Below are 27,994 nucleotides of genomic sequence, written 5' to 3' on the forward strand. Positions count from 1 at the left end.
GCTCCAGGCTCTGTGCTGTCAGCAGAGTCTGATGCGGGGCTCGAACTCATGAACTGTGAATCATGACCTGAGTCAAAGTTGGACGACTTTAACCGACTGAGCCACCCAGGTGCCCCTATAGTTTTTTGTTTTGTTTTTGTTTTTGTTTTTTGTTTTACAGAGGCCTTTTTTAAAGTATTATTACCACCCACAACTCCAGGAGCTGCTGCCCCTGTAAGTGCAGTATTTGCTCTTGAATGGCAGGATCTTATTTCCTTCCAAGATGAGACAAATTTCTTTCTTTGCTCTAGATGGCTTTAGAGCTTTTCATAACCTATCGAGGCCAGTGATCAGGCTCCACTGTCAGCAAAGAGGACTCTCATTAGAGAAGCAGCTTGGTATTGAGGCAAGAAAATGAGTTATTTTTTGTTTAAAAAAATTTTTTTTAATTTTTTTTTAACATTTATTTATTTTTGAGACAGAGACAGAGCATGAACGGGGGAGGGTCAGAGAGAGAGGGAGACACAGAATCTGAAACAGGCTCCAGGCTCTGAGCTGTCAGCACAGAGCCCGATTCAGGGCTCAAACTCACGGACCATGAGATCATGACCTGAACTGAAGTCAGATGCTTAACCAACTGAGCCACCCAGGCACCCCTGTTTAAAATTTTTTTTAATGTTTATTTATTTTTGAGAGAGAGGAGAGTGCCAGTGGGAAAGGGGCAGAAAGAAAGGGAGACACGGAATCTGAAGCAGGCTCCAGGCTCCAAGCTGTCAGCACAAAGCCTGATGTGGGGCTCAAACCCACAAACCGTGAGATCATGACCTGAGCCAAAGTCGGATGCTTACTGACTGAGCCACCCAGGCACTCCAAGAGAATGAGTTTTGATGTCTTGGTTTGAATCCCTTAGCTCTACCACTTAACTGTGTGTTCTTTTTTTTTTTTTTTAAATTTTTTTTTTTCAACGTTTATTTATTTTTGGGACAGAGAGAGACAGAGCATGAACGGGGGAGGGGCAGAGAGAGAGGGAGACACAGAATCGGAAACAGGCTCCAGGCTCTGAGCCATCAGCCCAGAGCCCGACGCGGGGCTCGAACTCACGGACCGCGAGATCGTGACCTGGCTGAAGTCGGACGCTTAACCGACTGCGCCACCCAGGCGCCCCTTAACTGTGTGTTCTTAAGCAAGTCCTCTAGCCTCTCTGAGCCTTGTTTTCTCTTCTTTAAAAGGAAGACAGTAGTGCTTATTTCATAGTGGAGGTTGTCGGGGATAGGTGAGATAGCACTGTCAATGAAGCACTGACTGTCAATGAATAGTAACTTTTGCTGTGATGACTTATTATTTTCATCATTTTCCAATCTGTCAAGGCAGACATAAAATATTAGGCCCTCAGGAGTGCCCAGGTTTGGGTCTGACTTCCAGTTTGCTCCAGTTTTCCTGAAACTAGCATTCTAAGATTGTGCATTAAAAAATTAGGTCTGGGATTTTCTCTCATTGAAGATGGGTTAGGAAGGATGAGGTTCTCTATGGACTTAAGGTACCTTACTGAGTTGACTTACAGGGTTATAGAAAGATGTCACTTAGTGAAGTGCTGTATAACCAGGGGTATCTTCAGAAACAGTAACAGTGATGTGTGAGCTGAGCTCTTTTTTTTTTTGTATTTACCAACACCTAAGCTAGGAAGTTATACATGTAATAAGACTAAATAAGTTAGGTTTCCTTGCTCTTGGCTAGGATGTAATAAACATTTTGTGGTCATTTTGAGACTTTGAGAACTTTGATCAGAAGTTCTGATCTAATATTTTAATTAGTTAAAATGGGAACATGATGAGCAGTGGGCTTCCTGACAGCCTGACTCAGCCTGCCCATTTGCAGTTGGTCCCCTGGCAGCCAGCCTTGGCCTGCCAGGGAGTTTGTGGCTTATTGGGCTGAGGCCTTATTAAAAATAATAATAAATAAAAGGGTGCCTGCCTGGGTGGCTTAGTTGGTTAAGCTTCTGACTCTTTTGTTTGTTTGCTTGTTTGTTTATTTGGGTGGGGGGGAGAAGGGCAGAGGGAGAGGGAGAAAGAGGACCTGAAGCAGGCTCTGTGCTGACAGCAGAGAGCCCCATGTGGGGCTTGAACTCATGAACCACGAGATCATCACCTGAGCCGAAGTCGGACGCTTAACCAACTGAGCTACCCGGGCACCCCAAGTGTCCAACTTTTGATTTTGGCTCGGATCATGGTCTCACAGTTTTTGGGATTGAGCCCCGTGTCAGGCTCTGTACTGCCAGTGCACAGCCCGCTTGGGATTCTCTCTCTCTTCCTCTCTCTCTCTGTCCCTCCCCTGCTCATGTGCATGCACGAGTGCTCTCTCCCTCTCTTTCAAAATAAATAAATATTTAAGAAAATTAAAAAATAACAGTGAATAAAAAATAAGATGGATTCTGGGGCGCCTGGGTGGCGCAGTCGGTTAAGCGTCTGACTTCAGCCAGGTCACGATCTCGTGGTCCGTGAGTTCGAGCCCCGCGTCGGGCTCTGGGCTGATGGCTCGGAGCCTGGAGCCTGTTTCCGATTCTGTGTCTCCCTCTCTCTCTGCCCCTCCCCCGTTCATGCGCTGTCTCTCTCTGTCCCAAAAATAAATAAACGTTGAAAAATTAAAAAAAAAAAAAATAAGATGGATTCAAACATGAATAAGTGCAATGGTTTTTTTTTTTTTTGCTAGATTATCAGAATGTGAAACGTGGTGGAAAATGATAAAAGGGAATTATGGTGGTGAAATTTGAAGAGACTGTCATTGTCATCTTTTTTATAGATGTATAAACTGAATTTTCCAGGGTCTCTTAACAAGGTAGTGGTAGAATGGAGAATGGAACTTGTCTCTTCCTGATTCTATAGTATTTTTAAATATGTTGCATGTAAAATATTTCAGACACACACAAAATGTATAAAAAAATAATAGAATGTACATCCATGTACCTACTACCTACCTACCTTCCTTCCTCCCTTTCTTTCTTTCTTTCTTTCTTTCTTTCTTTCTGTTTTAATATTTATTTATTTTTTTTTTTTTGAGAGAAAGACAGAGTGTGAGCTGAGGAGGTGCAGAGAGTGGGAGACACATAATCCAAAGCAGGCTCCAGGCTCTGAGATGTCAGCACAGAGCCTGACGCGGGGCTCGAATTCACGGACTGTGGGATCATGACCTGAGCTGGAGCTGGATGCTCAACTGACTGAGCCACTCAGGCACCCCCCCTTTTTTTTTTTTTTAAGTTTATTTATTTTTGAGAGAGAGGGGGACAGAGCATGAGCAGGGGAAGGGCAGATAGAGAGGGAGACAGAATCTGAAGCAGGCTCCAGGCTCTGAGCTGTCAGCACAGAGCCCGATGTGGGGGGCTCAAACCCACAGACCACAAGATCATGACCTGAGTCAAAGTCAGACACTTAACTAACTGAGCCACCCACGTGCCCCTACCAACCTTTCTTTCTAGGAAACAAAACGCTGCCAATACAGTTGAACCCCCCCGGACACCTCCCCTTGGTCACACACCCTTTCTGTCCTACTCCCCAGTCCACCCCATTACACCACCACAGTGGTATGAGCCCTCTTCTGAAACCCCTGTTAATCCCATGCATCTTTCTGCAGGGTGCTTTTTACCACCTTCTCCACCTTCCTCCGCTCTCTCATCTCTCACCCAGTATTGTTCTCTTCAGTATAATGCCACCCTAAGAATAAGAAAAGTATTTGTGATAGGAAGAGGAGAACCCATATAAGAGTCCTCCCTAGTCTTACAAATTAGTCCAGGTGAGGGTCTCCATTTCCCCCCTTTCCGTCTCCAATCACACAGCTTGTTGAACTGGGAATAATGGGCTGGCCACTTGAGCCACGTGTTGGTTTGGAGCCTGAAGGGAAATATTTTTTTCTCATATCTAAAATAACCATTTTGTGGGGTGCCTTGCTGGCTCATTCAGTAGAGCATGCAACTCTTGATCTTGGAGTCTTGAGTTCAAGCCCCATATTGCTCTTAGAGCGTACTTAAAAAAAATAATAATAATAAATAAAACATATCCCACATGAGAGTATAAACAAAACTCTAGAAACCTAGGCAGGCCAAACCCAATGAAAGACGAAGCAACTGGAGGAGGCATTCGGTTGCCAGTGGATAAATAGCTTGGCCCCAGGGACCAAAGTTCTTATTGACACAGCCTCCCAGTGTTTACCCGGGAAGTGGGGGTGAGAGCCACCTACTACTCCTCACCCCGTTATGCAGGCCACACTTCCTCAGAGCACTTGTCTTGGCAGGGCACCCTCCCAAGCTTAGGGCAGTGCCAGAGTTGGTAACGCTCATGGTTATTGCAGACTTTGAGCTTCAGCTGTCTCTCAGAAGGTTACACAGTCCCAGCTGGGCTCTGCTACCCTCCTCATTCTAGGGCTTCTCCTTGCTCTACTTTGGGAATCCCAGTTGATAGCAGTGGATGTAGTAGGAAGGCTAGGGCAAGAGAATAAGGATCTAGCCTACCCCTGCCTCTAGTTTCCTGTGTCTCGTTGATGTCTCAGTACTTTCCTTTTCTGTGAGAGATGACTTGGAGCCCTAAGGTTCCTCTCTAGCTCCGTGACTACAGCCCTCAGGTGTGCTTCCCTTCCTGTCTTTCAGTTTGTTTGCATTACTATTTGCATGCATTTCCTCATTATGTGTTAGTTTGTACTTTTGCCCTCTAGGCCTGAAATAACCTTACTCCAGTTGTCACTTGTAGGTGTAGTAGAAAGAGCACTACACTGTATGGGTCAAGACACCTGGACTCTGATTCTGGTGCTGCCATTGTCTTGTTATACAACCTTGGCAGCTCACTTAATTCTTCGTATCTGTTTGGTCAAGTACTTACTTGCTCTATTCTTCCCCACATAAGATTTCTGTTAATCTTCTCAACATTTAGGTGAGGTGGATATCATGATTGCTTGTTAAAGATAATAAGCCAGGGGTGCCTGGGTGGCTCAGTCGGTTAAGTGTCCGACTTCGGCTCAGGTCATGATCTCGCGGTTTGTGAGTTCGAGCCCCGCATCAGGCTTTGTGCTGACAGCTCAGAGCCTGGAGCCTGTTTCGGATTCTGTGTCTCCCTCTTTCTCTGCCCCTCCCCTGCTCATGCTCTGTCTCTCTCTGTCTCAAAAATAAATAAAACATTAAAAAAAAAATTAAAGATAATAAGCCAAAGCTCTAAGAAGTTAAATGACTTGACCCAATCACAAAGCCAGTAAGTAGTAGAGCCTGGACTAGAACCCAAGCCTTCTGAATCCACATTCTTTGTTTTTTCCCATGAGCTCATAAATATGTAAACAAAAAACTAAAGGAATTGTGGAAACTAACTTTTCCCTTCTGTCTTTCAAGTCAACGTTGGTGAGGACTGTCCGGTATTTGATGGCCTGTTTGAGTTCTGTCAGTTATCTACTGGTGGCTCTGTGGGTAAGGAATATACCTCCCTCCTCGAGGGCAGTGCTGGGTTGTATTAGTGAGGTCTGCCTTTTAGGCCACTATCCTAGTAGGGCTGATCTGTGACCCTATAAAGTGGTCTTGTGAGTTTTTACCTTAGGTCTTTAAAATATCCTTCTGGTTCAGTCCCAGCCCAGGTTCAGTCTCTGACATGGTACTGACAGGTGTCCTTGACTGTCCTCTCCTACCCAGAGATCTTACATACTGGAATTCCCTGCAGACCTCGTGGGGTTGTTGAGATGCTGTACATAGAAGCAATTTGCAAACTGCAAAGTGCTATAAAAATGGGAAGTGTCATCATCTGTGTCTTACAAAAGAGCATGGTAATTACCTTTAGAGGTCAGAAATACTCCTCACGTATCTCCCACTTCCATTATTAACTTCTAGACTACCTCCAGGATTACTCTAAACCCTTTTTTAACAAATATATATTTTCCTATGATCATTGTTTGGTCTCTTCTCCCCTTCCCCCTGCCTCTCAATATAACCTCAGGAAACAAAGATATACACAGGAAAAAATTACCCACAATCATACTGTCCAAAGATAATCATTACTACCATTTTGGTGTTTGTATATGCATTCTTTTTTGTTAGTATATATCTGGATATAACATATACATCCATATTTTATAAAAATGTGTCACGTGTATATAGTTTTGTGTCTGAATTTTTTATTTAGTAAATCTTTAAGATTTCTTTGGTAGTCTATAGCATGATTTCTAGTGGCTTCAGGATTATGCCATGTTATGGACCAACGTCAGTTGATATAATTGGTCCCTCTTGGATCATTTGGCCTGTTCTGTGTCTTTATTGCTGTTAAAGTTACACGCCACAAATGCACCTGCATACACAAGTGTATATTTCTCTCACTTCTTGGGCTTGTTTGTGCTTTGAGCTTCTAGTTCCTTTAGTATCTTCATCATTTTTTGACCATGAACCATGGTAAGAAATACATTTACTCTTGCAATCCAGGTTGTACACACACACTGTCATTCTGAAGTCAGTTTCACAGAAGAGCAACTTCCTTTATTGTTATTTTATTCTAGTCTGTTTTGTTTAAAATTGTGTGTGTACACACACACACACACACACACACACACACACACACTAATCATGACCCACTAAATCAATTTTAAGGCCTACTGATGGGTTTCCACCTTCAGTTTGGAAAAAAGTTGCTTAGAGTAGCCAGCCAATGTCATATTTACTCCCTGTTAGAATAGGGAGGGAGGGAGAGAACAGTCCAGCGATTGAATAGGCAGGTTCTACCTCTCACCAGGTTTCCTGGGCTTCTTGGGGAAAGGGGGAGAATGGCTTGCTAACAGTCTTGTGTTCTCTCTTTCACACCCAGCAAGTGCTGTGAAACTTAATAAGCAGCAGACGGACATCGCTGTGAATTGGGCTGGGGGCCTGCATCATGCAAAGAAGTCTGAGGCATCTGGCTTCTGTTACGTCAATGATATCGTCTTGGCCATCCTGGAACTGCTAAAGTATGCCTGCCTGGCCTTGTCTCTTGGAGGAGCACCTTAGGCCAGGTTCCCACTTCCCTCTCCCCCTGGGCTTGCCTCCCTAGTTTGCTTTTCCTAGCGGTGTGCTGGCTAGGATGTGTTCAGTGAGTGTCTCTGGCTGGCCATCCTCTCTTTGACGGGGTCCCGGTTTGATTTGAGCCCACGGCAAGATCAGGGGCAGGTGCTGCTCAGATCCTGCCTCCAGAGTGTCCCTGTGTGGCTGGAGTTGAGCCTGGCTGTAGAGTAGGAAGATCGGACTTGGTCGGCTTGGTCAGGCCTCTGGAGACACCCTGCCGCTCTTCCACCTTCCTTCAGCCAGTTTCCACGTCTCTGGTGCTTAGAGATACCTGAGGGAGGCAGCCAGCCCGGTAAGCTGGGACCTGGCGCCCTTGGCGCGTCCCACTCCCAGAGAGCCGCCAGACCCCTGACCCCCTTCTGATCCTAGGTATCACCAGAGGGTGCTGTATATTGACATTGATATTCACCATGGCGATGGCGTGGAAGAGGCCTTCTATACCACAGACCGGGTCATGACTGTGTCCTTTCATAAATACGGAGAGTACTTCCCGGGAACTGGGGACCTACGGGTGAGAACTCCCTTCAGGGGCCAGCCAGCTCATCCCTAGCTGCCAGCTCTAACTCTCCTATCTCATATCACTAGAAACCACTTCCTGCCCCTTCTGCCATTCAGAATGCCATACCCCAGCCTAGGGTACCTGCCCTGGTCTTCCCTCCCTTATTCTGGAGGAAGGGAATGATAAGACACAAAGGGTTGGGAGGGATAGGGGTCTCATGACTCATTGCAAGCCCCTCCTGGCCACAGCTAAGTTACACTGCACTATTCAGATGCCCCAAACAATTTGAATTTTAGGCTAGAGACATCAGGTTCTCTCTCATGGGCTAGGAATTGAGACCCTTATGGACCATCTCAAGGGTTCTTAACCTTCCCCTTTGATCATCTGACTGAAAGCTCTGGACTCTGTCACCAGGAAAGCATAAGGAATCTTTTGTATCTGATACTGAATAGTTAATTAAAGACACCTCCCCTTACTGAAGCCCATCTGTAGACCTCAGGATAAAAGTCCTTGGAAACTAACTCACTGAACTGTTGTATCTGCTTCTATTAGCATGAATATGAAACCAACCCTTTGCCGTGCACTAGCCCTCTGGTGAAAAAGTGGCACTAATTCATGTTTGCTGTGGCCAGCATAATAAATGGTCTTTCTTCTCCCTTCTCTGGAGAGGAAAAGGTCGTCCCAGGGTGGGTGTTAGTTCTGTGACCCAACTACCAGCAGCTCTAACCCAATCCAAAGATGGAGGTCTTGTGCTCTGGGGTAGGATATTCCATCTCTGGCTCCATAAACAGTTCTCAGCCTGGGCGCAGGCTCAGTGGTGTGTCCAGAAACGTGAGCTAGACTTGCCAGTGAGGGGAATGGTATTAACCAAGGTGCCCCTGCTCTGTCCCTGGCCCACCTCATGGGCCCAATTGTCTCTCTTCGAATACTGCCTCTTTCCTTAGCCTCCCAGCCCCTGTCCTTGAACTTCTTCCTAGCTTCATCTTTCAGTTTACTTTAATGTCCCTCTTGATTAGGATATTGGGGCTGGCAAAGGCAAGTATTACGCTGTTAACTACCCGCTCCGAGATGGGATCGATGACGAGTCCTATGAGGCCATTTTCAAGCCGGTAAGTGGCTTATCCACCACCCGGGCTACCAATGGGATTAGTCTAAGGGATGGGTAGCAAAGTACCCCCAGCATACCTCAGGGACCTCTCCCCACTGAGAAGCTGGTTGGGAAATGAGCTGTGTTTTGACCCTGGATTGTTATGCTGTGTGGTCAGCTAGAGGAACAAAATTCATCCAAATATTTATTGATGCCTTCTGTGGGTCAGGCCCTCTGTTGGATACAAGAGTATCTAAGACATGAATCATGCCCTTAAAGACCTCACAGTCTACATCGTGGGAGGCAGGCACACACACAACAGTGTGTGGTCATTACTGTTTTGCAGGAGGAACAGAGGAAGGGGAGACAAACTGCTGCCTGGGCTGGGGAGAGGGTAGTCAAAGAGGATTTCACAGAGGTGGCGACGTTTGAGCTGGACTTTGAAAAATGAGGAGTTGCTATGTGAAGAAGGAGGTGGAGGCCGGAGGGCAGGGATGGCATTCAGCAGGGGGGACAGTACATAGCTGTATGTAGGTCAGTATGATGGGTGGGAGGAGTGTTGAAGGACGTGGGAAATGTATATGGGGGTCTTGGATGCCAAGCTGAGGAGTTAAATCTTCACCTGCAATCCACAAGGAACCATTACTGGAGTATTAACCTAATAAGGTTAGGTAGTCAAGTGCCTACTGTATGCCTTGCAGTAGGGGTGACAGAGAAGTCCAAGGTATGATCTTTGTCCTAGGTAATGTCAAAGTCTTGTGAGAATGGGAAAGGTGAAGGTGAGCACTCCCTCACAATAGGAGGCTCAAAGTCTCAAAAGACTGAAGGAGCAGGGCAGATGAAGCCAAGGGTCAGAAGAAGGGGCACTGGAGCTTGGGTAGTGAAAGAAGCGGAAGACTGAGGGGAAGGTGAGGCTGTTCTAGGTGCAGCATTACTAGAGCTAGAAGAAGCCTCTTGGAGAGCCTCCTAAATTGAAAAACTGAAATCCTAAATAGGGAAACAAGAACTCCAGACTGATACTTCCTCCTTACCACCCCGCACGAGGGAGACTGGAAATGTAGGAATAAATACAGGAAACGGAAGAAGTACTGCAGCCCCCCCTTTGCAGCCCCTAACATCACATAGCTTTTCTTGAAGCTGGTGGTGACCAGGATGTGTCCTTTTAGGTCATGTCCAAAGTAATGGAGATGTTCCAACCCAGTGCAGTTGTCTTACAGTGTGGCTCTGACTCCCTATCCGGGGATCGGTTAGGTTGCTTCAACCTGACCATCAAAGGTGAGACCAGGTAGCATAGGGATGGGTGGGCAGGGTTCTGCCAGGCGCTCCTGTAACCCAGCGCCCCTTTCTCCCACCAAGGGCACGCCAAGTGTGTAGAGTTTGTGAAGAGCTTCAACCTGCCTATGCTGATGCTGGGAGGAGGCGGTTATACCATCCGAAATGTGGCCCGCTGCTGGACGTATGAAACAGCCGTGGCTCTGGACACGGAGATCCCAAATGGTAATAGCCCTGGGCCAGGTTGGGCTGGGCAGAGCCAGAGCTCATGTGTCCTAGAGTTTATAACCCCTTCCCCATTGGCCTTGTGGCCTCTCCTCTTCTGATACTGGGCATTGATTCTCTTCCCTATCTTCTTGTGATTGTCAGACCATCGCTTTTTCCTGAGTCCTTTTTTGACCCTGCCGCCTCTCCTTCCCACTTCTGGTCTAGACATAATGATCAGTGGTTATTTATAGCTTTGGAATTTCTACTCTGTAGGGTAACTGGGGTAGTGAGTGAGGAGGTGCTCCCAACGAGCATTGCCTAAATTTTTCTAAACCATGAGCTTGTGCCTTCTCCTCAGTGGGGGGTGAAGTGTGGACACTGGAGAATGGCATTAAAAAGACAAACCCTGTAAGCACTCAGGTCTCACCCTGTCTCAGAGGCATTCTCAGTTTGATGGTTGGGCTAGCAGTTCCAGATAAACCTACAAATGCTTTTCTCAGGGTCCCATGGTAGCCAGGTCTTTGACTCTTATCTCCTGCCCCCAATTAGAGCTTCCATACAACGACTACTTTGAATACTTTGGACCAGATTTCAAACTTCACATCAGTCCTTCCAATATGACCAACCAGAACACCAATGAGTACCTGGAGAAGATCAAGTGAGTATATTCCCCAGACACACCCTGACTGAACATTCCAGGCTCTGGTTTGTCCCTAACCAGCGCCAGCCACCCTCTCTACCATTGGCCATAGACAGCGACTGTTTGAGAACCTGCGAATGCTGCCCCACGCACCTGGGGTCCAAATGCAGGTGATTCCTGAGGATGCCATTCCAGAGGAGAGTGGCGACGAGGACGAAGAAGACCCTGACAAGCGCATCTCGAGTAAGACCCAGACCCAGGGGCCTGTAATTTCCCACTCAGTAGGTAGCTGACTTCCCACCACTGTTCTTGGTTCCACTTTCCTCTCAAGCTACCCACCTGTTGAGAAACCCAAGTTCTGGTAGTTGGGACAGTTTAGGGAGTCCGAGTTTCCTTCCTTTCTTCTTGGTCACCCCTTCCCTTGGTGTCTCTTGGACACACAGGGAGGCACTGGGCACAGGTCCTGAGGTAAAGATAATCTCCTGCTCTCTCACCCGTTATTTCCCATTGCTTCCCAGTCTGTTCCTCTGACAAACGAATCGCCTGTGAGGAAGAGTTCTCGGACTCTGATGAAGAGGGAGAAGGCGGTCGCAAGAACTCTTCCAACTTCAAAAAAGCCAAGAGAGTCAAAACTGAGGATGAAAAAGAGAAAGATCCAGAAGAGAAGAAAGGTGGGTTTGGGTTGCATCTGGACTTGGGTCTTGAGCCCCAGGCCCCAGAGGAGGATGAATCTATGTAGGGCACTGGGAGGAGGGAGCTGACTCAGGCCCTGCCTTCTGTGGGGCTATCTCAGCTCCCAGAAGTGGCAGGGCCCACAAAAGAATGAAACTCGATTTGTCTTCTCCAGTGGCTGATTGAGCCCTGCCAGGCTGCAGAGCCAGGGACATGCCTGGGCTCCCCTTGGTCAGGAGTGTGGCTCTCACATACCACCCAAGCCCTTTTCCCAGCACTTCACCCCAGTTTCCCAGGGGGCTGCCTCCGCCCACTGGGTTCAGGCTCTAGCAGGCCAGGAAACCGGTCCAACCTGTTTGTTCTCCACAGGACTCAATGGGAGGGCCTGGGATGGGCTTTTCTCTCTTTAGTATGTCCACTGAGCTGCAGTGTCGGGGAAGGGGTTTCAGGTAAGTGAAAATTCCGTGGGTCTTTCTGGAAGGGATCCCTTCACCATCCCTACATTCTTATGTTCTAGAAGTCACAGAAGAGGAGAAAACCAAGGAGGAGAAGCAAGAAGCCAAAGGGTGAGGAAGGAGCTGTCAGCCATCTCCCTGGCATTGGAGCACCAGCCCTTTTGTCCGCTATGCCGAGGGAAGGCGCAGGGACAGCTGGTGCAGCTTACAAAGACCTCTTTCAGGGACCAGTCCATCTCTGCAGTTCTAGGCAGAGCTAGGAAGCCCCAGCTCTCAGCAGTCACCTGGGCAGCTAGGGTCCTATAGAAGTCATTGTCCCCATATTTTTTGCCTCAAGGCCTCTGGGGTCCATGATCTCATGCCAGTCTCTGCTCTCTCCACAGGGTCAAGGAGGAGGTCAAGTTGGCCTGAGCAGACCTCTCCAGTTGTGGCTTCCTGCCAAGTTTCCCACCTTTCTCCCACAACCCCTCAGATTTTATATTTTCTATCTCTCTGTGTATTTATATAAAAATATATTAAATATAAATATCCCCAGGGACTAGATAGGAACCAGGGCCCTGAGCCCAGGGCACGTGTTAGGAGTGAGCTTTTCTAGTGGCTGCCTTGCCACCCATCCTTTCCCAGTTCTTAATTTTGAACCATAAAGGGTGCTGGGTCTGGAAAGCATAATCTTAAGAAGCCATAGGACAAAATCCTGAAATGTTAAGTGCCTGCTTAGTGGCTTTGGAAAGGTGTCCTTACTGGGCATTCTAGGAGTGGCTAGATCTTGAGGGACCCCCTGTCAGGCTCCTTAAGGTAATATCAGCCATTTTTAGATTGGTTTTGTTATCATACCTTCCCACTGGCCCCCTGTGAGCCAAGAAACTCACACTGCCTGCCCTCTATCCTCGCCCAGTTCCGCAGGTGGAGATTGGTAGTCTAGTTTCCTTTTTGAGATACTATTTTAATTTTTGTGAGAATCTTTGTAATAAAATGGTACATTTCTACATCCTCCTGAGCTTGTCTCCTAGCAGTATCCCTGGGTTGATTTCAACTCCACTTCCCTGTCCTTCTGGTGTCCATGAGAATCTGGGCAACCCTCCTGAACAACAAGACAACCCCACAATCTTACCCCTCACCTTAATCCCTCCCTCAAGGGTTGAGGTTAACCAGTCTTCTCACCCTACTCCCAGAAGACCACTCATTAAAAAGCACTACTAAAGGGACGACATTTATTCCTTTTCCAAATGTTACAGTAAAACCAGGTGGAAGAGAATGGTTTTAGCAGTTAGAAAAAAAAAAAAAGTACAAATCTGGGGTTTGGCCATTAAAAGTTATTTACAACAGTGGGAGGGGGGAAAAAAAAGACAACAAGAAGTTGTTTCACATTACAGACCTCCCCCCCACCCCAAAGCCTAATACTTGCTTACCAAGTCAAAAAAGAGACACAGTCGATTCACAAGCTGGAGGTTTGAACTTGAGTAAGACATTTATAAAAACCTAGACCGGGGCAGTGTCCTCCCCAGCCCAGGTGCCACTAGGCACAGCACAAGAGACTAAAAACTCAACAGGGGTGGGGGGGCGGGGGAGGAAGGCTGGACACTCAGGGTTTGGGAGTGTAGGCACCCCACATCTGGCTCAGGGATTTGGGGAATAGAGTAAACAAAACCTACTTGGAAAAGAATTGGGGAAGAAAACCAGCAATTGCCTTCTGCAGGGGTGGGGACAGGAGAGGTAGGGCCAGGGGCAGGAGCATTTCACATCACTAACCTAACTTGGGAAACTGCAAGGGACCATCTTCAACTGGCCTTAAGAGGAAGGCCAAATGGACGATGGGAGAATCCACAGGAGGGAAAAGGAGAGGGAACGTGGCGGGGAGGGGGCAACAGCCCCTTCCTTTCTGGGCACAGGAAGGCAGCCAGGGCACCAGGTCCAGGCAGTGACCTCACAAGGACAGCACAGTTTTTGCAGCTTAGAGATCACCCACCTGCCCCCACCCAGCTACTCATTCTGCTCGCTGGCGGGTGTAGGGCCACTCTCCGGCCCCGAGGGAGTGGATGGCTCTGCAGCCTGGGGCCCTGCCTCTTCTGTGTCTCCTCCCTTGGAGGCAGCACTAGCCTCTGCCCCCTTGGCCTGGGGCTCCTGGCTCTCGGGGGTGGCAACAGCCTTCCCTTCCTGGGCTGTGCCTTCCTCGCTGCAGGCACCGATCTCCCCCTGCTCCTGCTCTTCCTCTGTAGGTGAGGAGGCAGAAGAATCACCCCCACCCTCCTTCCGATTTCTCTTGAAGGACAGACCACTCAATTTGAAAGGCTTCTTGAAAGAGAATTTCTTCTTCTTCTTGGGGGTCTCCTTGGCGGGGGCATCCCCCTTGACCTCAGCGCCCTGGCTAGGGGGTGCTGGCTCGATGGCATCGCCAGTGGCCCCGGCTGCCTCCTCTGTTCCGTTCACGGGGGGCGATTCCCCTTCACCCTTGGGGGATAAGTCTCCATTGCTTTTCACGTGGCCATTCTCCTGCAGGGCAGAGGAGACAGCAATGAGGGCCGGGGCTCTACCCCACCTCCCCCAGCCCGCCCCTGACCCCTTCCAGGCAATGGGACCCCGACTATTCTGCAACCCGGGAGGTTGGCTGTAGCTTCACCCCCACCGGGATCCCGTCAAACATCTCCCTCCTGCCCTCACGAGCGCGCGGGGGCCGAGCGCGCAGAGGCCGCGGCCGGCAGGAGGCGCTGGGGTCCCGTGGCCCCCCACCCACCTCCCCCGGGGCGCGCTCTCCATTCGGCGCAGACCCGCTCGAGGCCGCCGATCCCCGGCGGGCGGGCGAGCGAGCCCAGCAAGCCGACAACGGGCGGGAAGCCGCCCCAGGGCGCTCTTCTCCGCACCTGGACGGCCCATTTTCCCAGCCTCCTGCTTTGTGTAAACGGCCCCCCACCCACCCTAGGCTCTCCCATCTCGATTCCCCCCCCCCCCCACCGCCGCCAAAAAGAAGGCCTTGAGCCACCGCGATCGGGTCTAAAGGGTGGAGTGCCCTCCCCCCCGGGCGCCCGCCCCGCGGCCCCTGGGCGCCCCCTTGGCGCGGCCCGGCAGCGCCTTTGTTCCTCGCGCGGCACTCGGGGCGGCCGGGGGGCAGCGCCGGGGGCCGGGGCCGCGAACAAAGAAGGCAGCGGGGCCGGGCCGGCGCCCCCTCCCCGCCCCTCCCCTCGCTTCGCCCGCGGGGGCTGCGGCGCCGAGAACAAAGGGACCGGGCGGGGGAGGGGGCGCCGCGTGTCCCGGGCCGGACAAAGCGCGCGGCCCCGGCCCAGGGCCCCAAAGGGGGCGAAGTGAGGGAGGAGGGGGCCGGGTCGGGCCGTTCCGAGTGCACCCACCTGTCCGTTGGCCTTAGCAGGGGAAGCGCCTGCTGCCTCCTCGGCGGTCACGTCGCCCCGGGGAGCCTTGGAGCTCTGGCTGCCCATGATGGGGGGGGGGGTCTGCTGGGGGGCGCCCGGAGCCGCCCCGGGCTCGCGCCGCAGGGGATAGTTCAGCCGGGTCGGCCTGGCCGGCGGAGGGGTGGGGCTCGCGCCTGAGGGGGAGGGGTATCGGGGGGGAAACCGAGCTGCACCCCCCTCTCCGCGCCCGACCCGCTAGCTGCGCCCGCCGCCGCTCAGCTCCGCGCCAGAATGCCGCCCGCCGCCCGCCGAGCTGCCTTATATATGCGCCCCAGCTCGGGGCGGGGCCGGACATTTAAATAAGCGCCCAATCGAGGAGCAGAGGCGGGCTCAGGTCCCGGGCCCCACTTGCGCAGTGGGCGACGCCGGCGGTCTGGTACCCCCAGCCTACTCGCCTACCAGGGCAGGTGGGGTCCAGCGTGGGTAGGGGAGAGGCGGGTCTTTCGGCGAGCTGGGCAGGGGTGGGGGGGCTCCTAGAGGAAAGGGAGAGCAATCCTGTCACCACCCACCCGTCCGAGTGGACGCCCCAGCAACTGGAGTGGTCCCAACACCTTGGTCCTGCACTGACAGCCCCTGTCAGTCTCCCCCTAGAACTCTTCGAAGGGCTCACATGCCCAGACTCGTTAGAGGTTTGGTCCTGAGTTATGCTCCGGAGAATGTGGTCATAGAAGCCGCAGGGCCCCGCGCTGGGATCTGCGCCCCCTCAGGCCGGGAGACCCGTCAGAGGTCCCACCCACGTCCCTGCCTGCCGGTCCGGTCAGCCTGGGGGGTCTGGCCCGCCGCGGAGTCCCTCTGGTCAAGACTGGTAAGATGCGTCCCTCAACTCCCCCTCCCCCCCTCCCTTCGCAGCCAGTCACACACGAAGCCCCCACAGACAAACTCACCCTTGGTCTCTCCTGCCCCCAGCCTGGACCCATTACAAAGTTCCGATTAGGGTGGTCCTGCGACCTTGAAGGGCATCTCCCATCCCCACCTGAAAGCTGGAGAGTCTGAGGCTCAGAGACATTGGCATAACCTGTCTGACCTGTCAGATGCTCTCCCCCCACCTCTGCTCCCCCATATTAGGGAGCCTCCCGGAGCAGGCAGAGGAACCCCAGGAATTTAACAAACACTGCAGTGGAGGGGTGGGACATCAGCAAGGCTCCTGGGACAGCCCCTTGAGGACAGCCCCAAGACTGCCCAGCCTGGCCCCCTACCCAGCCTGAGAGTGAGGGAGCCTGGAGAGAGAGGCGGGGTGCAGGGGGTGGAGACCCTCCAGCTCTAGTCCCCTGCCACTTCCCCTTCCCCTGGTATGGACAGGTCTGTGGGAACCCCCGAGTCCTGACTGGCCCCGGATGTGTGTGTCCGGTTGCCTGCCCTCAGCCCCCAGGAGGAAAGGGATGGGGGCTGGAGGAAGCAAAGTGTTGCAAAAGCAAGGCTGTGCCCTGGACAGCTCAGCACGTCCCTCCCTCCCTCCTACTGGTATGGCCTCCTGGGAGGCCTGAGGCTGTGAGGTGTGGAGACACCACCGCAGGGCCTGAGAAATCAGGAACTCCCCACAGATCTGACCACAAAGGGGCGGAGGAGGGCTGAGGTGACATGACACTCAGCACTCACTCCCGTAGACCCCCCCGCCCCCCCCCCCACTCTGAGGCCACAGAATACTCTCAACTGCTTCAACACCCCTCCTCATTTTCCAGACTGGGACACCCAGGTTCAGAAAGAGAAAGTGATGTGCCCAAGGACACACAGCAGATACCGGTAACTGAGGGTGAGAAAGGATTTGGAAAGACCCACTAAAATGAGGTGGGGGCTGTACGGAAACCCTTGGAGAAGTCCATTCAGATCTGGGACTGCCTGGCCGAAGTGGGAGGTCAGAAGGAACCAGCCTTGGGCTGGGAGGGGCATCCTGCCCCGCTGAAGTTCACTGACAGAACAGTGCCTTCTCCACTCACTGCCACTAAGGAATGGACTCCGTGACCTGCATCTCTGTCTCGACCACAATAGGGAACCCACAATGCTGCCAGGCGCTGCCCGCACCGGCTGGCAGGGCTCAGACGGAGGGTGTGCGAGTCCTGGAGGGGTTGGGGTCAGGGGTGAAGAGCAGATCCCAAAGCTCCCGATTTCCGGGCGCTGCGCTGAGGGGCTGAGAGGCAAACCCAGGAGGAGAGAGCAAAGGGCTCTCTGAAGGACCCTGAGTTCCCAGAGCCCTAGAGGGAGCCAGGCCCACAGGGAGCTCTGCCTCTCCTCCAAGATATTGCTGGAGTCTGAGGAAGGGTCGTCTGGGAGCCCAATCCCTCAGTAAATCCAGGTCCCCGCAGGGTCTGGCTTCTGGAAGAGGGAAGAAGCTTAGGATGCTGTGGGAGTGAGCGGGGGGGCGGTGTGCGGAGCCCCCACGGCCTCCTCCGTCCACACTGTGGCTCCTTCCTCCCCAGCTGCTGCCAGCCCAGACAATGCGCCCATTGTTCTGTGTCTCCAGGGGCCTGTGTGCAACTGTGTGTGTCTGTTTCTCTCTGTGTGTGACTGTGTATTGCTCTGTATCTGTGTGTGAGAGACTTTGTGACTGTGAGTGTGTGTGTGTGTGACCAGGTGTGCACGTTTGTGGTTGTGTGAGCCTGCATCTTTGTTGGGCCGTGGGTATTTAGAGGGAGGGAGAGACTTGGTGACTCTTGGCGACTCTGAGACTTTCTGGGTGTGTGCCTATCTGTCCTTCAGATTGCGCGTTGGTGACTGAGACTGACTGAGATTGGGTGTACAACTATGAGGGTGTGCGGCCGTGTGAGAGAATGTGAATGTGGATGAAAAAGTAGCTGTTGGCGTTTCTGTGCCTGTCCCCGTGGGTGGCTGTGTGTGCCTCAGTTTGATCGCTGAGGCCGTGGTGGTCAGAGCCTTCGAGGTATGGGCTTTTGCCAGCACAGAGGCAGGGAAAGGAGCAGTGGGAAGGACAGGGGGACTCTGGGATGGATGGGGGAAAGGCAGCTGTAGAGACTAGAACCCCATATGTGAAAACACATCCCTCATCCGTCCCAGCTGTCCAGTGAGGCCTCAGCCCCCTGCCCTGGCCTGAGATGCTCCTAGCCTCCCTGGATGGGAGGGAATGAGTTTCCTTGGCAGGGAGCCTGGGACCTCAGGAGAGCCACAGGGTGGGGCTGAAAGGTGGGAGGAGGGCAGAAGAGAACACGGCCCTATAAAGGAGGATTGGGTACACTTGAGGTCTCCACGGGGACCCTGTGGTGGGGATCCGGTGAGATGCCAGGTGAGGGGTGAGTGGGCAATAGCTAGTCGGAGGTGGGGGATGGGCCTTCCTAGCATGGGCGGGGGGAGGGGGGGCAGCACTTGCACAGGCCTGGAGAGGGGAAGAGACATCAGAGAATGGCTACGTCCCGGTGGAGACCTCAGCAAGGGTGACTTGATACGGCCCGGTTCCCAGCGCCAGTCACCCCGTCTCCTTCTGGGGAGGCATCAGCTGGACCCACAGACCGTAGTTTTGCCCCAGGTCAGCCTCCTCCTGCTCTGGAACCTCCTTAGGCCTCAGTTTGCCGGTCTGTACAGTGACAGGTTGGACTCCATGATTCATACTCACAAACACTAGAGTTCCTCCACCAGCTGTGAGTCACGCCGAGCCCTTGCCCTCAGGGGTTTCCCATCCAGGGGAAGAGGCAGGCAGTGCCTTAAAGGGAGAAAAAGAGCCAGACCGGGGTCAGCTAAGGAGGCTGGAGGCTTCACGAAGGAGGGGCATGTGCACGGGCCAGGGATGGAGGTAGAGTTGGGAACAGAACAAAATGAGAACAGCAAACGGTTTGTGTGAAGGTATGGATGGAGCGACAGGCCTAGTCTGGAGCGAGGTTTGGAGACAGGATCCCTAGGACTCAGGGGCTGGCCGGCTGCAGGCCTGGGGTAGGGAGAAGGGAGGGATAATGTTGTCGCCTGCATTTCTGATGTGGGTGACAGCTGGCAAAGTGGATCTGTTGACTGAGACAGGAAAACGGAGGGAAAGAGAACTTGGGCTGGGGGGGGGCGGGGCTTGCTGAATTGAGCTTTGTTGAGTCTCAGGTGCCCAGGGAACATTCAGGGGCACATCCAGGAGGCAGCACATAGACATGCTATCGGATCATGTTTCCTGAGCCAAAGGCCAGGGCCCAAAGTCTGGCTAGTGACCTTTCAGGGACAACGGACAGAGAAGGTTTTAAGTCAGAACTGACCCCAGGAAATCTGGGCCTCTGGATGCTGTGAGATGAAGGTAAACAGAGCCAAGCAGTGCATGAGATCACCCAGGAAGTGCCCAGGCAGCGAGGAGCACTGTCGTTGGAGGGGCAGGTGATGGGGTGGGGCCCTGGGAAGGAGACTGGGAAGGAGCCAACAGAGAGGGAGAGGAAACACCCCCGAGGACAGAATCCTGGAGATCCTTGAAAAGGCAGGAATGACCACCACCAATAATACTCATAGCTGCTAGCATTGCTTACACCCCTGTTGTACGCCAAGCCCTGTGCCAACTGCTTTCCATACCTTAGCTCACGACCTGGTGAGATGTGTACCCTCATTGTTCCTGTTTACAGAGGAGGAAACCCAGGGAGGCGGGGTGTTTATGGGAGCAGCAGAGGAGGAGGTCAGAACCAGCAGAAAGTGGCTCTCAGGATCTCAGAGGAGCGTGGCAGTGCTAGGTTCAGCCAGAGGCATTCATAGAAGCTTCTGATGCTTCGGGTTTGTGAGGCACAATTAGGATGTCAGCAGGGAGAGGCAAGGCAGCCACAGGCTCAGCACCCCAGGGACTCGACTCCCCAGCATCCTGGGTACCCTGGGATCTGGTTCGGTTGTCAGCGGGACCCAGGTCTGCAGCCTCCCTGCCAATCACGAGCCTTGAACCTGAGTCTGGATACTGAGGCACCTCAGGGGCGCGTCCCTAGGACCCACCATCCCACCAGTCACCAAATCACAGGGACCTGGTTTCCAAAGATTCAACATTTTAGGCCGCTCAGCCCTTTTATTTCTTCCTTCCCCTCCCTCTTGCCTTGGTCTCTGTGAACGTGCATGTGTGTGCATGCGTGCGTGCGTGTGTGGGACTGGGGTGGGGTGGTTGTGTAACACGGCCAGGGCCCAGTCACTATCAGAGCTGTCTCTCCGGGGCTCAATTTCCCCAATAGCCATGCGGCGTGTCATCTGGCTCACCTGCCTATCTCCCCCAGGCTTGATGAGGTCACCAGAAATTCAACCCGGTTGCTCTGAACTGCCCTAGCCTCTCCCTTCCCCCTTCCCTCCCCTCTTCCCAACTTTCAGTTTCTTTTCAGATTCTGGGTGCCACTGGGGAAGAGGCAGCCAAACCAGTGGAGTGTGGGTTGCTTACAACTTTCCAATCAAAATTCCCCACTCAGGGGAAGTCCCTTTCAAAGGGAAACTGAAAGCCTGTCCTAGTCCAGTCCCCAGTGCCACCCCTTCCTCTCGGCACTGCTCAGACCCCTCACTTCTCCCATCCAACCTCTTCCTCCAAATGATCTGGACCCACCCTGCAGCTTTGTGACCCCAGACGAGTCCCTCCCCTCACCAGGCCTCCCAGTGCACACTCTGTAAAATGAGGACCCTGGGTGTCACTTCAGGCTGTGGCCAGGGTTCAGCGAGGTGTTTTTGTGTTGAGGCAGTTGTAGTGATGAAGCGTCGCGTCCTTGCGGTGTGGCTGCAGGCCCCCTCTGAGCCTCAGTGTCCTCGTCTGTAAAGCGGGGATGATAATAGCCACGTCTTGGGGTTCCTGTGAGGTAAATGAGCTACGGCCACCAAGTGAGGCCCTTAAAACCGAGCACCTGGGGCGCAGAGCACAGGGGGAGCGTCCAGCAATATTCGTAGGTGCAGTTGAGTGAAATCCTGGCCGAGGGCGTGGCACATACTTGGCATTCACCAGTGTGCCCATTCCCTGGGCCTGGGGAGAGGAGGCAGGAGTCCAAGAGCTCCCTGAGATGACCTTGTGTCCCCTCCACCAACTTTCTTCTGGGACAGGTGGTAGAGGGCTGTTCTAAGGCTGCTGACTTATGCAGAGGAAATTTATTTGGCTCGATCAATTCCTTACATGGCAACGGAGTCTCCCCAGAACCCAGAGGATTCTCTCCCTCTCCTCTTGCACCTCAGAAGTATCCCAGTGGGACCTCCTCTTAGTGACTTTTCCCAGAAAGACATGCTAGAAAGCCCCCCTCCAATACACACTTCATCTGTCTGTCCCCTCCTAGTCCCTTCGCAAATTCTCCTTCCTTCCTGTCTGCCCAGGGAGGTCTGATATCCTGGTGAGCCTCCCCGAGTACTCCAGGTCATGCCTCAGAGAGATCAAGCTCCCGACCTCATTTCCCGCACCCCCCCTCAACCCCCCCCCAACCCCCCGCCGGACTTTTTCTCTGGCTCACTGAACTTCAACTCTACTGGCTTTTCAGCTCCTCAGCGTATCAAGCTTCTCTCCCCTCAGGGCCTTTGAACATGCTGTTCCCTCAGCCTAGAATGCCTCTCTCCACTTCTCTACTTCCTGAATTTTTGCTCCTCTCTTAAAGCCCAGAAACCCAGATCAAACCACTCCTGAGGACTTCCACGTTCCGCAGGAGGAAGAGAGGGCTCTCCCCACCACATACCCTATGGAATAGAGCCCCTGTGGGCCGAGGGTCCCCCTACTCTGTTGCCCAAGCCAGGAACCCAGCCTCCCACCTCAGGCTCATCATCCGCTCTCCTCCACCCCCACAGCTGTGGTCCTTCTCACCTGTGCCTGGGCCTACAGCATTTCATCAGCTCCTTGTTTGTGTCTCTGTCCCAAGTCCAGCCTCTCTGGCTGTTCTCTTCTGTCTCCGGGTCACTTCCCAATAGAGGCTGCTCAGTAAATGTTTATTGGTTGATGGAGTAGATGTGTGAAGGAAGGCACGAAGGAGTGAAAGAAATGTCAAGTCAAGTATGTCCCCTTGGCTTTAAATCCTTTCTGTGGCTTCCTACTGCCCTCGGGACGTCTACACCTTACACGTAAGGTCTTCGCTATCTGATGCCCATGGTGCACTCTGGACTTTCCTCCGAGCCATAACCCTGCTCTCCTTCCTGCCTTTATGCAGGCAGTCGCTCTGCTTGGATGGTCCTCCCTGCCGTGCAGCAGGGAAGCACTGGGTGGTTGCAGTCACCCAGGCAAGAGCCAGTGGGGGCCTGGGCAGTGTCAGCCAACGCCAGCATTTCCGGAGCTGGGCCCGTTCTCAGTGCTGGGGCTTACGAGTGTAGCCTTGGAGTTAATGTTTGAGATGCCCATTAGAGTCCCCATGGAGACATCAGGCTAGCAGTTAATGGGTCCATGAGCCTACACTTAAGAATTTGGGGGTGTCCCAAATTTGAAGGCACACGATTCACCAGAGAGGAGTGGCTCAAGAAGACAACTCCAGAGACTCACCAACATTTAGACTCTGGGAGGGGAGCTGGCAGGGACATTCAGCTGATGGTCAGTGAGAAAGGAAGAGGTCCAGGAGCAGGGGTGTCCTGAATGCTGAGGGAAACAAGGGTTTCCAAAAGCAGTGGGCGACCCACCATGTCAAATGCTGCTAGAGGGTGGAGGAAGATAGAGGGAGAGAGGTATGGGTGGCGTTCAGGGGGCAAAAGGGGCGGGACTTAGGGAAGGACTAAGAATTGAGAGAGTGAGCCCCTGAGGAGGAAGGACGGAGCATGGCCCTGAAGGTCCAGCTTGGACAAATGAGGGGAAGGAGGTGCCAAGCGGTCCATGGACGCTTAGAGGAGGAGCAGTGGCTACGCTTGGGAACAGAGAGGTCAGTTTGGGACAGGTTGAGGCGAGGTGACTTTGGGATGTCATTAGGATCCATGGGTCTAGACAGAAATGTGTGTGTGTGTGTGTGTGTGGGTGGGTGGGTGGGTGAGAGAGAGAGAGAGAAAGAAAGAGAAAGAGAGAGAGAGAAAGTCTATATGCTTATGACCGAAATCTCTGTCTCTAGCCTAGATCTCTCCAGAACTCCAGCTACCCTTGGAGATCAACCTGGATGACCCACAAGGACATACAAAACAGGAAAACAGACTCTGGTAGTGTAGATGGGACAGAGTTGTTGGTGAGAAAACCAGGAAGAGACTGATCCAGATGAAAGTGATAGTGGCCGGAACTAGGTGAGGCCAGAGGGCAGGAGGAGAAGACAATATCCAGAGACAGTCAGGGAGCAGGGAGCACTAGAGACCGGGACTGGGTCCCATGTGGAGGGAGAGGGGCTGGAGGAGGAAGGGAGATGGTTCTAGGAACCTGCTCCTTTGGGGAGCTAGAGTGGGGCTGCCCTGTAGTTACCTGTTTACATGACTGAGGCCCCCACCAAGGGCATGGGATGGGCCATATGTGGGTCTCATGGGGTTGGGAAGGGAGCTGGTGTTGACCATGAGTGGATGAGTTAGGATAGCAGCCCAAAGACTCCCTCCTCCAGCCATCAGCACCCTCTGAGGCCGGGCAGGATCCACTCTTGACCTCAGTCTCAGGTAGGAGCCAGGAGAGTGTGTGAGGGGGAGCACAGGGACAGGTGCCCTGAGGCCTTGGACCTAGTTGAGGGTCAGAGACTACTCATTCACCAGAGACTACTCATTCTCACTACCCTGAGACTCAGGGAGGGGGGGGTCTAGACCTGGAGATGCCATGAGGCGACCGTGTCCCTCCTTTGCTTTAAACCTGTCCTTGGCTCTCAACCTCCTCCTGGAGAATGTCCAACCCCTTTGTCTTGGCGTTCAAGGTCTTTGAAGCTCCAGGCCCAGTTAGCCTCATCTTAGGCTGAGCCCACTGGCTGCCAGTCTCACAGTTCCCTCAGCGGGATGACCATTTCAGCCTGTGTATGAAGGAAACTTCCTCCGTGCTGCCCACTCTGCCTGGAGTGCTGTTCCCTGTGTGTGCCTACCCAGTGCCTGCCTACCTGTTAAGATTTAGCTCGAGGAAGCCGCCTTGAAGTCTTTCCCGATCCATCGGAGGACTCACTGTGCCCCAGACAAACTAATGTCACCCTCCTGCAGCACTTTACTGAGCTGGCGTATGTGTCTGTCTTTCTCTAGCTATGGCACTGTGAGAGTCTGGACAGCAGGAGCCAGGTCTGGTTCATCTAGTCTGTGCCACAGAGGGGGCTCGGGGGGATCTGGGGACAGGGGAAGGGTCAGGAGTGACCGCAGAGGCCCTCCCAGCCCTGTGGGTTCAGTCTAATTCAGTGTGTGTGGGTGGGGAGAACTGAAATGATCATGCCCAAAGTAGAGAGAGCCAGAGAGAGGTGAAAACTGCTTTATTTGGGCAGTGAGGGGCAGAAACATGGAGATCCCAGGGGAGAAGGCAAACGTAGAGAATCTTCACGCACAGAGAGGGACATGGGACTGTGCATTGTTCCCAGGACATCTTCCCGCTCATCGTGGCTCGGCACCAGTCAGCCTTGGGACAATCATGTGATGAACCTGAAGCCTGTCTCCCCAGATCCCTGGAAAACAGACATCCGTGACACTCCTCTGGGGCCCCGGGGCGCAGGGTGTGTACCTGGGCACTCCACACTGCCTGGTGTCACACGCAGCTCTGCCACCAACACTCTGGGTGTCCTTGGGCAAGTCACGTGACGGCTCTGAGCCTCAGTCTCCTCCTCTGAGGATAATGGAAATAATAATGGTATCCGCCTTGTAGGTTTGTGAAAAGTCTTAAAAAAGAAAACTCACGCCAAGCGTCAGCATAGTACCTGGCAGAGAGTAAATGAGCAATACGGATTTGTTGTTACGATTATTACTATTTTGACAAGAGATCTGGGTTCTGGTCCCAGGTCTGCCCAGTTTTCCTCTCTGGGCCTGCCGGAATTTCCGTCTGTAAAACGGGGTGTTGAAGGACTCAGTGAGAAAAATGGCTGTGGCAGAGGCTTCTGAGATGAGTTATCACTCGGCCCCTCTGAGGTTCGCCTCCCTGGGGCTGCAGGAGGGTATTAGTCCCACTGTGTTAGGTCTTTACTGGGTTCTCTGTCCAGGCAGGACTCCTCTGCCTGCAAGGCAGAATGAGAGGAAGGGCCGGGGCTCCCTCGGCAGGACTGTGGTTAGATAGCATGAGGGACTTCCTGCCGGGTTACAGGATGCTACTCTGGGAAGGAGCCAGAGGCTGTGGGACTCAGGTGGCCACGGGGAGGGCCTGCTTCCAGGAGGAATGGCCAGGCCAGGCTAGTTAGGTCAGAGTCCAGGGGGTGAATCAGATCGGCAGTGACTTCACTTCCAGAGACCCTGGAGGGCCGCTGTTTAAACCTGCCCTCCGATTCCCAAGATCACGGAGACAGCAAAGAGAAACAGAGACACAGCAAACAGGGAGACTCCAGGGCAGACAGCCAGAGGCAAGGGGCCACCCACTGAACGTAGGCTGTTCCCTCTGCTCAGAACACTCTTCCCAGGGTCTGGAGTGGCTGACCCTCATCCTTCACACCTTGATTGAGAGTTACCTTCTCAGACCAACCCATGCATTCATTCAACATTTACCGAGCCCCCCAAAAAACAAACAAAACAAAAATAAAAACAAAAAACCATTTACTGAGCCCCAATTATGAGTCAGGCACTGTTCTAGATAAGACAAAGTCCCTGCTCATTCCATATAAAGCAGCTGGCTCAGCTTGTTCTTCTCAAGCACAGCACACTGTTTATCTCTGACTTCTTTTTATTGTCGGTCTCTCTAACCAGAATGTAAGCCCCATGAGGGCAGGGACTTCAGTAGTTCCTTTTACCCGATGACTCGGAATATAAACCTGGCACAAACTAAAATAGGCCCTTGACAAGTATTTGTTGAATAAATGAATGGACATAGAGATCAGAGATGGATACCCAGAGAAACGGAACCACGCTCAGCGGTGGACACAGATATTCAGAGATGCGCGTCATAGGATGACTGCCAGGATGGTGCCTTCAAGGCAACCAGAGCTTTCCTTTCTCTTAGGTTGCTAGGCAGGAGACTTGTTTGGAATGCTGTTTTACCTTTATTATTATTACTATTGTTTTAAAGTAGTCTCTATGCCTAACGTGGGACTCCAATTCATGAGCTTGAGATCAAGAGTTGCATACTCTGCTGACTGAGCCAGTCAGGTGCCCCTCGGTGTATTTTACCCTTTTTTAAATTAATTTATTTTGAGGGGTGCCTGGGTGGCTCAGTTGGTTAAGTGCCCGACTCCGACTCCGGCTCAGGTCATAAACCCGCTGTTCTGAGTTCGAGCCCCACATCGGGCTAGCTGCAGTCAGCACAGAGCCTGCTTTGGATCCTCTGTGCCGCCTCTCTCTCTGTCCCTCCCGTACTCATGCTCCCTCTCTCTCAAAAACAAATAAACATTAAAAAAAATTAAGTTTATTTATTTTGAGAGAGAGAGAGAGCAAGTGAGCAGGTGAAGGGCAGAGAGAGAGAGAGAGAGGGCGAGAGAAACTCCAACTGGCTCCACGCTGTCAGTGCAGAGACGGACACAGGGTTCGATCTCACTGAACATAGAGATCACGACTGGAGCAGAAATCGAGACCCACGCGCAACCGACAGAGCCACGCAGGCGCCCCTGCCTATTTTACATTTTTAGGTGCCTTTTGATGAACAGAAATTTTAATAGTCAAATCCATCAACCTTTTAGATTCTGTGTATATATATATATATATATTTTTACATAAATACATATATAAGTAAATATATATATAAAGTAAATATATATATATTTACTTATATATGTATTTATGTAATATATATATATATATATATATATATATATATTTAAGTAACCTCTATACCCAGTGTGGGGCTGGAACCCAGAGATCAAGAGTCACACGCTCCAGTGACTGAGCCAGCCAGGGGCCCCAGATCCGTCAATCTTTTAAAAAAACTGTTTGTGGTAGAGAAAGGAACGGATGGGTAACCCCGCAGAGTCCCACAGCCGCCCTAGGGGCCCTTCGCATCGTGGCTCAACCCCTCCAGGTCCTGGAGCCTGGGAGGGAGCGGCTGCTGAGGACCCACTAGGTGCTCACACCTTGCTCTTCCCCCACCTCACCGCTAGGCCCCGCCTCTGGAACCGCTTTCCCCAGGGGTCCCGCCCCTATCGGCCGCGCCCTCTCTTGGCCCCGCCCCTCACCGGCTCTCACGGGCGCAGGGGAACTAGATGTCTCTTCCTCTTGCCCAGAAATTGATAGTTAATATTCTGCCATCGGTGCTTCCATCTGGAGGGAGGGAAAATTGGACAGACAGGATAGGGGCAAGGCTCCGCCTCCCTCCGGGTCTACGCCCATTCCGCATAGCCCCGCCCCTTCCCTCGGCTCTCGGCAGCCTCAGGCCCCGCCCTTCCGACTCAGTGCCGCCCCCTCCTCCCGCTCCCAGGCACCGTCAAGCCCAGCCTATCCAACCCCTGACAGGCCCTGGGCTCTGGGGATCCGCTCCTTCGCTCAGGCCCCACCTCCCACCCGCCCCCCGCCCCCGCCCCACCCCTCCAGGGCCTCGGCCCCGCCCCGCGCGCTCACGTGAGGCGCGGGCGCGCGCTGTAGCAGCTGGGCCAGCGCGCCGAGGGTACGTCTGCCAGGCCTGTGGTCCCCGGCAGCAGCAGCAGGTTCCGCGCTGGCCAGCGCCAGGCGGCGCCCGGCGGGCGGCGACGCTGCGGGCTCAGCCAGTAGTCGCCCAGGCTGCGGCGGGAGGCAGGCGCCGGCAAGGCCGGGCCCCGGCAGCCCCAGAAACACAACTCCTGGTCCAGGCGGTGCGGGGGCGTGGCCCGGGGCCGTCTGCGGGGGGAAACGGGGCGGCAGTCACCCCAGAGCAC

The 27,994-nt window shown here is 52.9% G+C and overlaps 2 protein-coding genes and 1 long non-coding RNA gene across 5 annotated transcripts in view; 1 reads left to right on the forward strand and 2 right to left on the reverse strand.

Moving 5' to 3' along the window:
- The window catches only part of HDAC1 (histone deacetylase 1), a 31,475-nt gene extending 18,621 nt beyond the window's left edge, over positions 1 to 12,854 (forward strand). Inside the window, exons 4-14 of one of the 2 annotated variants that reach the window (XM_030324805.2) lie at positions 5,342 to 5,416; positions 6,795 to 6,933; positions 7,397 to 7,538; positions 8,543 to 8,635; positions 9,780 to 9,888; positions 9,970 to 10,110; positions 10,642 to 10,750; positions 10,845 to 10,975; positions 11,251 to 11,403; positions 11,922 to 11,970; positions 12,243 to 12,854. In XM_030324805.2, the coding sequence (XP_030180665.1) occupies positions 5,342 to 5,416; positions 6,795 to 6,933; positions 7,397 to 7,538; positions 8,543 to 8,635; positions 9,780 to 9,888; positions 9,970 to 10,110; positions 10,642 to 10,750; positions 10,845 to 10,975; positions 11,251 to 11,403; positions 11,922 to 11,970; positions 12,243 to 12,270 (1,169 nt within the window). In that variant the 3' untranslated portion in view covers positions 12,271 to 12,854. The remainder of the gene's footprint in view (positions 1 to 5,341; positions 5,417 to 6,794; positions 6,934 to 7,396; positions 7,539 to 8,542; positions 8,636 to 9,779; positions 9,889 to 9,969; positions 10,111 to 10,641; positions 10,751 to 10,844; positions 10,976 to 11,250; positions 11,404 to 11,921; positions 11,971 to 12,242) is intronic. The other variant, XM_030324806.1, reaches the window with a different exon arrangement.
- Positions 12,855 to 13,056: 202 nt separating this feature from the next.
- Positions 13,057 to 15,491, reverse strand: MARCKSL1 (MARCKS like 1). The gene is made up of 2 exons (XM_030324807.1): positions 15,201 to 15,491; positions 13,057 to 14,349 (listed from the first exon to the last, which is right to left on the reverse strand). The coding sequence occupies exons 1-2, from the start codon at positions 15,285 to 15,287 to the stop codon at positions 13,840 to 13,842; spliced, it is 597 nt and encodes a 198-aa protein (XP_030180667.1). The 5' UTR covers positions 15,288 to 15,491; the 3' UTR covers positions 13,057 to 13,839.
- Positions 15,492 to 24,473: 8,982 nt separating this feature from the next.
- Positions 24,474 to 27,765, reverse strand: LOC115520954. 2 transcript variants are annotated; one of them, XR_003970903.1, is made up of 3 exons: positions 27,702 to 27,765; positions 27,320 to 27,404; positions 24,474 to 24,679 (listed from the first exon to the last, which is right to left on the reverse strand). It is a non-coding gene; the product is annotated as an uncharacterized LOC115520954 (long non-coding RNA). The 2 variants fall into 2 exon arrangements; XR_003970902.1 differs by lacking the exon at positions 27,702 to 27,765 and having other exon boundaries at positions 27,320 to 27,462.
- Between the last annotated feature and the right edge of the window lie 229 nt (positions 27,766 to 27,994).

The sequence above is a fragment of the Lynx canadensis genome, chromosome C1 (assembly GCF_007474595.2).
Source record: "Lynx canadensis isolate LIC74 chromosome C1, mLynCan4.pri.v2, whole genome shotgun sequence".
In the NCBI taxonomy this organism is placed as follows: domain Eukaryota; kingdom Metazoa; phylum Chordata; class Mammalia; order Carnivora; family Felidae; genus Lynx; species Lynx canadensis.